General features: G+C 35.7%; 1 protein-coding gene across 1 annotated transcript; it reads left to right on the top strand.

The window, feature by feature from the left end:
- The first annotated feature begins 5,381 nt into the window (after nucleotides 1-5,381).
- Nucleotides 5,382-12,255, top strand: LOC107811396 (protein EMBRYONIC FLOWER 1-like). Its single transcript, XM_016636319.2, has 7 exons — nucleotides 5,382-5,610; nucleotides 6,708-6,898; nucleotides 7,547-7,956; nucleotides 8,098-8,205; nucleotides 8,291-9,669; nucleotides 10,406-11,378; nucleotides 11,511-12,255. Exons 2-7 carry the CDS (start codon nucleotides 6,732-6,734, stop codon nucleotides 11,942-11,944), a joined length of 3,471 nt encoding a protein of 1,156 aa, XP_016491805.2. The 5' UTR covers nucleotides 5,382-5,610; nucleotides 6,708-6,731; the 3' UTR covers nucleotides 11,945-12,255.
- Nucleotides 12,256-13,529: the final 1,274 nt, after the last annotated feature.

Raw genomic sequence — 13,529 nt, 5'->3', positions numbered from 1 at the left:
AGTTATCAGGAAAACGTCTCTCGAATATTCTCCTAACTTAATTTAATCAACAATTTAACAAGCTCTTTCAATTACTTAATTAAGAGAATCACTGAATTAACCAAACAAAATAATGCAATATAATCACTACAATATTTCTCTTTCGATTAAATAAACTGTTGAATAAAGTTGCAAATAATTCAAAGCTCCATAAACGAATTCAAGCAAAGAACTAAAGAAATAATCCACAAATATCAATCAAAATACCATATCAGTCAAACTCTAAAAACTACTCTATAATCATTGAGGAAGTCATCACAAATAGAATTAAAGAGTAAGACAACATCAATCTAATTTTACAATCCAAACTCCCATATTGAATTGATGGAAAGACGATAAAATCTTGTGTCTTGTAGCTTCCAATCCTCTCCAAAAGCTTCTAAGGTCAAAAGTCCTCTAAAATCATATTTTTGGTGTATTTATACCATATAGGAACGGACCCGGACGAAACAACTCTTTTCAAGCCGAAAGAGGAAAATACTTTGAGAAATTTGTACATGTGCGCCACACCTAGCACCGCCCCATCAGGTGTTGTAGTGGGAAAGCTCAGAGAGCAGTTTCTGACTAGCAGCAGCAATTTACAGTGTTATTTTTCCAGAGTAATTTATTTTCTTCACTTTTCGATATCCAGACTTCATTCCCGACTCCCTAGCGCGATCCCAATTTAATCCCTTGGACTTTTACTCAAACTTCAAAGCTCTAAATTATTCGATTTAGCTCAAAATTATCTTTTTAACTCGGAATCACTTCCTACAATGCATAAAACACATAAATATAATTTACTATCATTTAAGCTCAAATACAAGTAAAATACAGTAATTAGTGTGCAAACTATGACTAAAACACATGTTTCTAGCCTACCATCAGCACGCACATGGTATGGGCTATAAAATATAAAAATCTAGGAATCGGGCCGAATTTCAATTTTATGATAAAACGCCAAAAAATGAGGAATGGTCATGGCAAAGTTGTGACTTATTATGGGCCGGCAAAATTTTAGGTAAATCCCCCTTAAATCCGGGGCAAGTTAAATCCCCCTTAGGTCTTTTTATGGGCCGGTAAAATTTTAGGCGATTCGGGTCCGGTCTCCCGGATGCACTCAGATGGCATGGGCTATAGTACACGAAAATCTGGAAATCGGGCGGAATTTCAGTTTTATGGTCCTAAAACACCAAAAAACGAGGAGCGGTCATGGTGAAGCAGTTACTATTGTTCTTTAGGTTGTTTTTGATGGTCCGACAAAATTTTAGATGATTCAAGTCCGGGTACCCGGATGCATGCAAATGGCGTGGACTATAGCACATGAAAATCTAAAAATCGGATGGAGCTCTAGTTTTTTGGTCCTATAACGCTAAAAGGCGAAGAACGACCATGGCGAAGCGGTGATTATTGTTACTTATGTCGCTTTTGATGGCCGGCAAAATTTTAGGCGACTCAAGTCGCCCGGATGCATGCAAATGGTGTGGCGACACCCCTAGTGTACTAGTATATAACACTTCTACATACACTTTAATGGAATACAATCATTTTTCTCTTTCAATTACAGATACACCTCTCTCTATCCAATGTTATGATCTCTCTCAAACCTCGATTGATTTCACTTCCAAATACTTAGTAGAATCTGTAGATTAATCTTAGATTGGCTAACCCTTTGAAATTTCTCTATTATTATAAAAAAGAAGACGAAGAAGAAGAAAACGGTACACGTTTATTAGTAGTTTTTTGTGTATTCAAATAACTTGAATGGAGACGTATTTTGGAAAAGGTGAAAATTTTACGTAGAAGACAATACATCTTAATGGTTGAAACTTGGACTGAATAAGTGGAAATATTCAGTTGCCTATTATTTTTGAATTTTTCCAAAATTAGTGTATGATCATGTGCAAGTTAATGGGCAATTTATTACATAAGGGTGTCCAAAATTAGTGTATGATAGAGAGAACTCGGAATAAGCTATATTTGTAATAATTTTCTTGGTATGATATATTTGCAACAGACGTTTTAAAAATTACATTTCGAGAACTTATCGGGATCTAATAATTAAGAAGTATTTTCAAGGATTATCTCACTTTTTGAAGAAAGAGAGTGGGTTTAATATGTTCTAATTTTTTATATTTTACTTTATAAATGTGAAGGGTAGCCTTTGATAAAGTTGCTGCCATGTGAATCAGGAGGTCACGGACCGTGAAAACAGCCTCTTGCATAAATGCAGGGTAAGACTACGTATAATATACCCTTGTGGTCTGGCCCTTTTTCGAACATCGCGCATAGTGGGAGCTCTGTACCCTTATGGTCCGGCTCTTTTCTGAACTCTGCGCATAGTAGAAGCTTAGTGCACCGAATTCTACATTAGGAGAAGAGGACTAAAACGCTCTCTCACAAGGAAAATTATATTCTCACGGTTCAAACCTAAGACCTAATTAAAAATAAACTAATACTTACTATTCCATGCAACATATGTAAAAGTGAAGGAAACAGAATACTCAATAGTATTATTAGTTTTCTGTCATCGTTGTTTTTTCATGGTAATACATAGGACAAAGTACTTTTGTTGTGGAGCATAATTATTTAGAAAAATCATTCGTTTAGCTTTCTTGTACAGGAAGAGTACCATAAGAATCATTTATGATTTATTGGGACCTAGTGAGAAGGTAAATAAAATGGGTGGTCGACTGAATAGATTGTTTTGCAAAGAATAATGCAAATATCAAAATTATATGTTTCTAGTATTCATATTCTAAGAAAGAATTAGGAGAAATGACATTGTATAGCCGTTGTAAAAAAAATAGTTGAAAAAATATATAAATTTTGTATATTTTTTTGTATATATATACATTTTGTATGTTATATACCAAAATTATACAAATTTTAAATACTTTTTCGGCTACCAAATATAAATAATTTCTGGCACGGGCTAAAAGTGATAATACCCTAAGAATTATTGCAAGACAAAATGTTACTTCAAATAAAAAGAAAGAGCATGTACATACAGTTTACAAGGGCGGACCTAATAGTATATCTCAGTGGCGAAGCTAAGGATTTTTCCAAGGGTATTTAAATTTGAAAGAAGTGAAAAAAAAAATTCTGACAAAAGTATTCAATATGTGTTATATACCTCTAAAACGTAATATTTTACATATATACAATATAATTTTCGATGAAAGATAGTCAACTGATCACCCTTGTAACCATGTGACTTCGCCACTGGTATATGTGTGGGTTCATTTGAATTCATAATTTTTATTCTAGATTGGAATTTATCTCTATAAGACCCGCTAGAATTGCTGAATTATGAAACCATAACTCAAATCCCGTGATAAGTGCTTTAGTGATTAAAACCCCAATTCTGAATCCAGAAAATTAAAATTCTAGATCCGTCCCTATTATATATACTGATAAGGCTGTAAGAATAGTTGGATGAACTCCCTCACCTTTCCTAAAATGAATGAATAGTTTAGAATCTGATTCTTTTTCGTGAAAAATGGTTACTTATCTAATGTGGAAACTTAAGTAATAATATAAAAGACATTATTATATACGATCTAGAATAAACAAAAATAATAATAACTATGTTTCAATCCCAAATAGCAATTATTATTATAGAGAATCTATAACGATAGAGATAAATTTATAGTTATAGGTATAGTTACTACCAAAAAAAAGTAAGTCAAGGCGGCAGTTAATGTATATAAACATTGTAATTACATTCGCTAAGTTACATGAATGATATTTTACAATTTGAAAATCTATACCATTTTATTAAACATCATTTTTTAAATGTGTTTTACTATACCAGCTATCTATTTCGTATTTCGTATTCTGTATTTCATATCTCTTATAAAGCTGTTATTTTATTATGCATTTTTATGGTACTAATAATCGTCTCCTGTTGCTTTTTTGAGCCGATGGTCTTCTGGAAACAGCCTCTCTATCTTTCGGGTTAGGGGTAAGATCTGCGTACATATTACCCTCCCCAGACCCCACTTGTAGGATTATACCGGGTCGTTGTTGTTGTTGTTGTTGTTGTTTTTAAATGTGTTATGATCTACCTATCGATCTTTCAATAATCTATTTGTTGGTTTATATAATTAGTGGCTCCCTTGTATAACCCGGACCTCGTGATCGAGGAGCTCGGAAATGGAGCAAAACAAAGACGAGTTAGAGAACGGATATAAATCAGTTTTGACCCTGTTAGAGAAAGGAAGCAAACTCTTGCTCGACGTAAGGTAGATTAGCTATTTTATATATTCTGAAGAAGTATACTGACACGATATTTTTTTTTTATATATTTTAATAAAATTTAACTGGTTGTACTTGAATTTATAGGTTAATATATATCAACCTTGATATGAATAGTATTCTGTCGTAATAAGTCAACTCACAATATTATAAAAATTTATACTTTATACAAACTAAATTAAAAATCTTAATCGTTGTTAATTACACGAAATTTTGTTTTTCCTTGATCTTTAGTATGGTGCATGCATCACATTTTTAGACGCAAATCTCTTGCATGCATAAAATAAACATGGTCAAAATCGAATATTCACGAAAATACGTGATAAGAGTATCATAACAAGAAAAAAAAACTATTATAAATTATATACACCATCGGTTTAATAATTTTTTACTTATCATGTCATTTTTACATGTTATAGCAAACAGTCTATCTTATTTAAAAATTATAAATTTAATATTTTATAAGAGCTTACCTATAAATATCTTTTGATAAGCATGATAATATAAAAAAATATTTTATGCTGTCGGAATATTAATTTAAAGTTAAGATAAAAATAAAAAAGTTACCCAAAACCCTAATCAAATGCTTTTTTTTTTTAATTTTTATTTTTTGTATTGGGCCCCACCATTGCCAAGTTCTATTTTGTGCCTTACGTTTTCAACAAGTTGTTCCCCTCTATTCAAGATTAGGGTTATCCACCCTTTTTACACCCCCCCGCCCCACCCCACACCACCACCCCCCCCCTCCACCCCACCCCATTTTAACCCCCCCCCCCCCCCCCCCCAAAAAAAAAAAAAAAAGGTGGTTCGTAACCACGCGCCAACGTGGCCGCGTCAACACGGATCACTCATATCACCCCTAAGTGCGTGGCATCTGTCCTCAGACAAGGATACCCACGCAGTAACCCTACCTTCACTCCCGGCGCGTATACCACACGCGTCGGACTAATTTTTACTAGGGTTTCAAAAAATATAGCATAGTTGTCACATTCCAATTGGTCAGTCTCTTTCACTCTCCTCTGTCTGTACACATGCAAATTTCAAGAATCAGATTTAGATAAAAGGTTAAAAACTTTAAAAAAACCTCAACACTCACTCTTCTTTCCTATTCTCTCTCTACAGCTTCATCTCAAAGCAAAAATAAACCTAAAAAGGGTTTCTCTTTCATTTCGCACTCTCAATTCTTCTCATTTTTCTAAAAATTATTTCAAGAAAATTGTACAATTGGCTTCGTTTCAGTTTCTTCTTTACAAAGATAGTCGCTTTATTATCAGCCGTGGAAAAAAATTATTCTGGGTTTTTTCTGATCTGAGCTTTCGATATAGGATAAAGGTAAGTTTTTTTTAAATTTTCTTTAGTTTCTGATTATTGGGTTTTTTATTTAAGGTGAGTTGATATCTGGGTTTTGTTTTTTACGCGATTTTTTAGCTGATTCTTTGGACATGAAATGAATCCCGTACGTTTTAAGTATTTTAGTTCTTTTTTTTTCCTTTTTGTTTATTTGGTTGGCTTATTTATTTTCCTCGTCTTCTTTTACTGTGTTTATTAAGGTTGTAGCTTTCGATTTGCTTTTAGGTTTATGCTTAGATTATCGAGATAATTGGGTATTAGCAAAACCCTAATTTTGATTTTTTAAGCATGATTAATTTGTTAGATTTATGTATAGTTTTATGTGAACTGTGGAACTGATGATAAAGTTTTTCTCTTTTTAGCTTTTTAATTTAAGTCTATAAATGGGTAGTGAAGTATGATTAATTCTGGCATTTTGCACAAACCCTAGAATGACCATAAATAATTGACCTTGTTATATGTATTCTTATAATGCATGTTGATTTTAAAATGGTTGATGGCAAAAGATTGAATTTTGATGTCCTTTAGATTAGGGTTTCTAGCATGTGTTCAATTAGAAATTGCAGTGTGTTATTCCCTAAATGGTGTTATGTCATGGATATTCGACATGGTAATTATGCTGCAATTTAAGTTATATACACTAACAGTACAAATAATGTTTATATTATTGGTGTATTTTAACCTGTGGTAGTAGGTAACTTACCTTATTTTCCATCTTGCTACTTCTTCTTTTTTATCGAGTGACGTATAGTTATTTTTTGGTGACCTGATATAGTAGTTAAACTCTTAGTATTATTATCTGGCATTGCCTGTTGGTTTTTATGAACTAAGATTTTTGTGGTATCTAGCTTGAGTTGTTGCATGTATGCTCCTTATTTAAGTACCTTAAGCATGATTTGATGATAAAGTTCCAATCTTTTAAGTGTACACAAACACATAAAGACACATATGTATTTCAGTAGTGCAGATGCAAAAGGCAAAATACATTTTGTCTACCTGATAAATATCTTCGTCTAAATAATCGTAGCTGTTTGAAGTACTTTCTCTTTGAGTATCTGACCTGATTTTTCTTTTTTTAGCCTTTTAGTTGTTCTCCCTTTTACATGGAGAAAAGTATCATAGCAGTGGAAGAAACTTCTCAAGCAATTGACATCAATACTTCTGTGTCGAAATCCTTGGGATCAGTCATACAAATTGAATCAATATCTATAGACCTTGATATTCCTATGCCGAAGAAAGAGGAAGAGAAGTGTCAACATTTTTCAATACGGTGAGCCTCTAATCTGTGCAGTTTGTCTTGTTATGTTTGCTTATTTAAGTTTCTGTTTTACCTTTCCGTTATGCTATCTTTGTTGTTGACTTGATTTAGAAGCCGATTATTTTGTCTTGCATATTGATGGTCATCTTATGGATACTCCCTTATGGTATAGACAAATAGACAAAGCATCTGATAGCAGATATTGGTTCAATAAAATAGAACACTGCTATACTCGGGATTCATGTGAGTTCCCTTTTCTTCCTTTTGCATAGAAAAGTGACGGAAAAGCTTGTGAAATACCCTTACTATCCATGGTTGATAAATGTGCACTCATACACATCGGATAGTGTGGAAAGTTTTGCGAAGATCTATATCTGGTTTTACTAATATGTTCGAAATTTAAAGTTGGATGAATCATGCAGTGGCACGTGTCACATTAACTGTATTGTATGTTGAACTATTTCATCGTGGTTAGCAGCTTTCACAAGCTCGGGATTGAGTAAAACCAAACAATCACTTGGGATATTGTCTTTCAATGAGTTTATGTTGCCAAGTCTTTTTAGCCAACTCCTATGTTCTCTGTGCCTTATTGTATGATTTCTATCGTCTGGTCTGTTTCGGTGGATATCTTCTTGACTACATTTCTCATGCTGACTACAGTGGATATGTTGCTGAGATGAGAAAAAGGGACAGGAAAATTTGTTCACCTTTTGCATCAACCAGTGACTGCAGTACTACTTCTGAGGAGCAGCTTCCTCCTCTAGATGTTCCCAAATTTAGGTGGTGGCGATGCAAAAATTGCATTCACGAGATCGGTGCAGAAAGTGCAGGAGAAGAGAGTGGGATCCTTTCTTCTAGCTGCAGAAGTAGATTGATATCTGCAAACACGGCTTCTACTAGTGCTATGGCAAATGTATTGCCAGAGACAAAGCATGAGTTAACTTCACAAAAAAGTGACAGAAACAAAGCTATTATCGATGACTCTCCCAATACCAGTAGTGGCTATGACTTCTTATGTAAACCGAACAAAGGAAGGTGCACTGTAGTTGAAGACAAAGCTATCACAACTGGTATATTCTTTAATAATTCATTTACATAGTTCATATTTTGTTGTAGTTGTTGTTTGTTGTAGTTCATATTTTGGGTATATTTGTTCATTTGGAATGATAATCTTTTTTGCCTACGTGTTTATAATCCATATTGCTTTTCAGGCAACAGAACTGGTTCAAGAAATGTTAGAAATGTGATGGGATGTCCAACTATTGAGGTAGCAATATCTAAAGAACACTCAGGTCAAGAAATAGATACAAAGAGCCCAGGTAATCCAATAGCATTATTTTTTGGATATGTGTTAATTGATCGTCAATTGTTAATTAACCGGAGCTCTTTTGGTTTCCAAAACAGCTGCTAATCTCTCAAACAACAGAATACGAATTGCAATCTCTGACTCAACCCTGTCAGCGGGTAAAGTTGTTTCTCATGGAAATCTCCACATAAGTGCTGATATTAGTCCAGAAAAAGCAATGGATTCTCCAAATGATGGACAGAGCAAAGCCTCAATGGCTTTCAAGGGGTCTGATGTACCAGGTCGCAACAGTAAAGCTCTTGAAACTAGCAAGACGAAACTAACTAGGCTACCTTCCCTTGAATTGAGAGATTATGATGAAACATCTTCAAGAAGTGACATATTTTTGGCTGAAAAAAGACAGTGTGATTTGTATAATCATATTCCAAATGATCTACCGCGTCGGAAAACTCGAAAGGTGCGTCTGTTGACTGATATATTGGGTGGACAAGTCAATTTGGAGACTAGGCATGCCAAAGCAGAGCGTAATTCATCGAGTACGACGCTCTCTGTGCCTTCTGAGCTGGATACAGTTGGTGCTCCTAAGGATAAGGGATCATTTCAGAAGAAGAGGAAATTGTCTCAAGAAGATGACAGCAATCTGTCGGAGATGAGCATACAATGTAACGTGGCTAAAAGGGTCAGGTCCTTTCATGAAATTGATGATTCACGTTCAAATGAGAAGGAATCTGATGGAGAAGGTATACCGAGTGGCACCAAAAATCTGCGGATTAAGCATAGAAACGTTATAAATAAAAAGAAAAACAAGCAGCTTCGACCTGTCGATGGATATTCTCCTGAAATGCCCTGGCAGGATACAACCATGGAAGATTGTGGTTCAAAGGGATATGGTGCTGTGAATAGCTTCGTTCATTCTGCGCAAAGGGGTGGGAAATTTGAAGCTCATTTAAGGAGTAGTTATCAGTCATTGGTAGGAACAGACAGAGACTCTGATTTGTGTTGGAACAGGAATAAGTTTCCTGAAGTTGGACGTGTTCCGCCAACTCTTATGCATCCGGACGACAATAATTTCCCGGGGGAAAGTTCAACCAGGAGGAAAAATCTCGTGCCTGTGACAACTGATATGGAAATGGTGACCTCTCAGCCAACGCATGAATTATCTGACAAAGTAAGGCTAGACCTGTCTTTGAACAGCTTCAGATATTCTGACAAACATGCTGAGAATGATATTACCCAAAGCAGAAATATGACAAACTGGCCATTCATTCTGCAGAAGGGCAATAAGAGTAGCGATCCTCGAGGGAAAGATAATACGCTTGTCGAACAGTCAAATGCGCCTAAATCAGGTCAATCTTCAAGGAAAGGAATGATATATGACCTCAACCAGGGAATTTCCCAGCCATCATCAATGTGGCAAGAAATTCAAAACTCTCCAATTCTTCTTCAGAAGGGGAACCTTCATGTTCCCGATATAATGGTACTGGTTTATTTCTGTGTTTTACTTGAGCCTCCCTTTTGTTTGCAATGATTTAGTTTCCTCCCCCTCCCCTCCATTATTTCCAAGGATCTATATCAAATGGAAAATATTGCTTTTCTTTGGTTGCTCAGGCTATAAAGTAAAGCTGATGCTTTTTGTAGTTCTCGATTATAGTTTTTCTTTACATGCGACTGCCTGCAGAGAAATTTGTCATTGCGTTCAAATTCAATGCTACTTCATTCAGATTTATATGATGGAAAAGCGAAAATATTGTTAATAAACTAGCAATGATATCTTAAATAGACTTGATATCCATATTGTAGAAAGACATAAGTCTTTTATTTGGCAAAAGAAGACTATGCCCTACATATCGGATTGATTATTTTGATCTGCCAAATGGGATTGAGCGAGGTTGACAGGCTTCTGTCTCGAAAACTTGTTCTTGGTATCTTAGAAGACTGAGAATTTGATGAAAGAACATCAAACGTAAAAAAGGTAAGAAGAAATGATATTCACTTTAGACAGCCACGTCTCGCTTTTCTTTTTATTTCTTTTTATGTTCTTAAACAATACTGAAGTTACCGGTTGATCATGCTTAATACTTCTCTATATGCGTCTTCTTGTTCTATTTTTGTGGTGTTTCATGAATGTTGTAGAGTAAGTCAATGCAACTTATTAGCACAAACTTAAGGTAACTGCTTGTAGTCAGAGAAGTCACAGAGATTTGCCTTTGCAGGAAATGCCTCACCGGTATAACAAAGAAAATCTTAATGAATTTCTAGAGCGCTCAGATGTAATTAAGCATCAGAGGAATCAACACTCTGAGAAGGCTTTAGAACGAGGGTTGTCAGATGATATACCAATGGAAATTGTGGAGCTAATGGCGAAGAACCAGTACGAGAGGGGTCTTACTGAGACCAAAACCAAATGCGTGATTGAAAGAACTGATGGTATTGCAAGGCCGCATACTGAGATACGTGAGAGCGAAGCAGTGACATGGTCACGTCCTGGTATAATTAGTTTCCATCCAGCTAATACGAATACAAAGACTGATGTTGGAGCAAGCAGAGGAAGCTCCCTCCAATTCTCTCATGTTAAGAGGAACCATGTCGGGATGGCCCAGGTTGAAAGACTGCCGGTCAAACTGTTTGGTACTTTTCCACAAACTCAACAAGAATTATCTAGTGGAGGGCAAGGTTCTGATATGCATGCCATGCATATCAGATCCGGTTTTCAGCATGGTGAAGAAGCAAACCCTATATGGTTTTCAACTGTGCAGAACACACCGTTAGGACATGGAATTGCACAGAAATCCATTGGTCAGCCAAATGACAAAATGATTCAGAAAGGGAGGACTATCAGCGACATAAAGAGTGGTGATGTGAGAATGCAGAATGAGCCTCATCTTCTTTTACCCAAATCAGGAGGCAATGCCAATTTGAACGTGAAAAGTATGGCGTCTTTAGATCCTTATAATAACGAGGCAATCCCAGCTATGCAGTTACTCAGCCTTATGGATCGAAGGATGCCACCATCAACTCCTCCTTTCAATCTGGATGCAAACAAGCTCCGGGAGAAACCTTTTTCTCCGTGCAGTTATCACCCGAGGTTTCATGTGGATGGTAAGCAGAGTATTCTCAACGGGTCATATTTATCACATCATCAGTTGAAGGAGTCTACCGGGGTACACGCTGGTGGTTATTACGCAGGTTAGAGCTCAAGATCTTTCTTTCTTTTTTTTAACTTTCTTAGAATATTTTTATCTTCACTTCCTGTACATTAATTGGTTCACCATCATTCCGTGCGCAAATGAAGCAAACTCTAATAAGCTGAGTTTACAGATCAAATATCTTTCAAGTCTCCAGGACAAGAGAAATCAAGAAAATCTCATGCACCTTCTCGATGTAGTGGAAGCAAATCGGAGAGATTTGTGTCTTCAAATGGACTTCTAAGCATGACTCGACATTCTTATCCTGAGAAGGATGAGCAAAACAGAATCCCTGGCACATCAAGTTCTCGGGTGCTTCCACTGCAGGATCATAATGCTTCAAAATTCTTTGACTTGGAGGGCATGAGTAATGCTAGAGCTATATTGCCAGTCAACGAAAGTAACATTTGCAGCCTTAACCGAAACCCTGCTGAATTTAGTATTCCAGAAGAAGGGAACCCCTTCACCAGGAGTGTAAAGGATCCAAGAATTGGGAAGAAGCGAAAGCAGCGGAGAATTACAAAGGAAAAAGAAGGGAGACTACCATCATTAGGCCGTGCATTTTGAATGCCACCAATTACCTATCTTTGTTTGCTGTGGAGACTCAATTCTGCTGAAAGCATACCTCCTAATTATACTCGGGTATATCAGCTTTTCTTCTTATGATTCCTGAGATTCATAGGACATGGTTAATGCTGGTTGGTTTCCCAGCATATCCTTTCATTTACTATACCAGCTAAAATTTTAAGGGTAAAACACTCTATGATAATAAAAAATGTATCAAAATGCTCAGAAACTTTGAATAGAGTTATACTCTGGAGACAAACCTGAACTGATTCTGGATCTTGATCCTGCTTACAGGCATGGTGAATTCTAGATATATAACTTGTGTGTTGTTGTGCTTCTGTTGTCAAAATAAATAAGCTTAAAATGTGTATCTTTTGTATGTTCCAAGCATGTTGAACAGAGACAATATGAGATAATCATGAGCTTTGCTCCTCAATTTTAAAATGGTACAATCTATTTTCTGGTATATATTCTGTGGTTCTCTTTTAATTTTCATATAGCCGACTCTAACTAGTGTGAGATTTAAGCTCTAGAAATGATGGTTGCAAGCTTGTAGCTTTTATAATATGCAATTGGATACTCTTGGATGGTTTTTCCTTCAAAATTCTTAAGCAGAAAATATGGCTGGCCATAAAAAGGACAGTATGGTGCACTAAGCTCTCGTTATGCGCGGGGTCCGGGAAAGAGTCGGGCCATAAGGATCTATTGTATGCAGTCTTATCCTGCATTACTGCAAGAGACTGTTTTCATGGCTCGAACTTATGACCTTGTGGTCATATGGCAGCAACTTTACCAGTTACGTCAATTTCGCTGGCCATACACTTCCAATTTCACAGTAATGCGGAGGCTTATTTCTTGGAACATTTGTTCCTTGTAGTTAACTCAGTTGAAACACTTTGATGGTTGTCTCTTAAATTTTTCTTGTTAATTAGAAGAACAAACATTCCAAGGTAAATATTATATAGGGATAATTTCACTTTTGATCCCTCGATTATTGATGAATTCTAATTTTGGTCCTTGTGATAATTCATTGTACATATATTACCATGAATTTAGTAAAATATGTGTTTTTGGTTCTTTACATAGAACATAAGTCACATTTAGATTTTTTTATTAGAACTATATTACCATTCGGTGAAAATAGCACGGGCTAGCCAGTTTTCGGACTGGTAATTGAAAAATAGCTAGCGTTTGCAAAGTCATTGAAAAATAGCCACTATTTTACTGCAACACGGAATGTTCCAGCATAATATATTGGAGATTGGTGCACGTGTGTATGAACTTCCAGCATACGGAAAGGCATAATATATTAGAGATTGGTACACTTGTGTATGAACTTCCAGCATACGGAAAGTTCCAGCATAATATATTAGAGATTGGTATACTTGTGTATGAACTTCCAGCAAATTATACTGGAACTTCAACACACGAAAAATTTCAGTATAATATACTGGAAATTGGAGCACATGTGTAAGGAGTTCCAGCATATTATGCTGGAACTCCAGTATATTATGCTGGAAGTTCACATGTAAAAGTTTCGAACTCAAGTATATTATGCTGGAATATTTTCCGGATTTTGAACAAT

Source organism: Nicotiana tabacum, chromosome 22 (genome assembly GCF_000715075.1).
Source record: "Nicotiana tabacum cultivar K326 chromosome 22, ASM71507v2, whole genome shotgun sequence".
NCBI classification, from domain to species: domain Eukaryota; kingdom Viridiplantae; phylum Streptophyta; class Magnoliopsida; order Solanales; family Solanaceae; genus Nicotiana; species Nicotiana tabacum.
The sequence above is the reverse complement of the archived record's forward strand: the minus strand, read 5'-3'. Positions and strand labels throughout refer to the sequence as shown.

Coding starts and splice junctions, on each gene's coding strand:
- LOC107811396 (XM_016636319.2), top strand. CDS start 6,732: ATGGAGAAAAGTATCATAGCAGTGGAAGAAACTTCTCAAGCAATTGAC. Junction 7,957..8,097: donor AGACAAAGCTATCACAACTG/GTATATTCTTTA, acceptor ATTGCTTTTCAG/GCAACAGAACTGGTTCAAGA. Junction 9,670..10,405: donor TTCATGTTCCCGATATAATG/GTACTGGTTTAT, acceptor TTGCCTTTGCAG/GAAATGCCTCACCGGTATAA.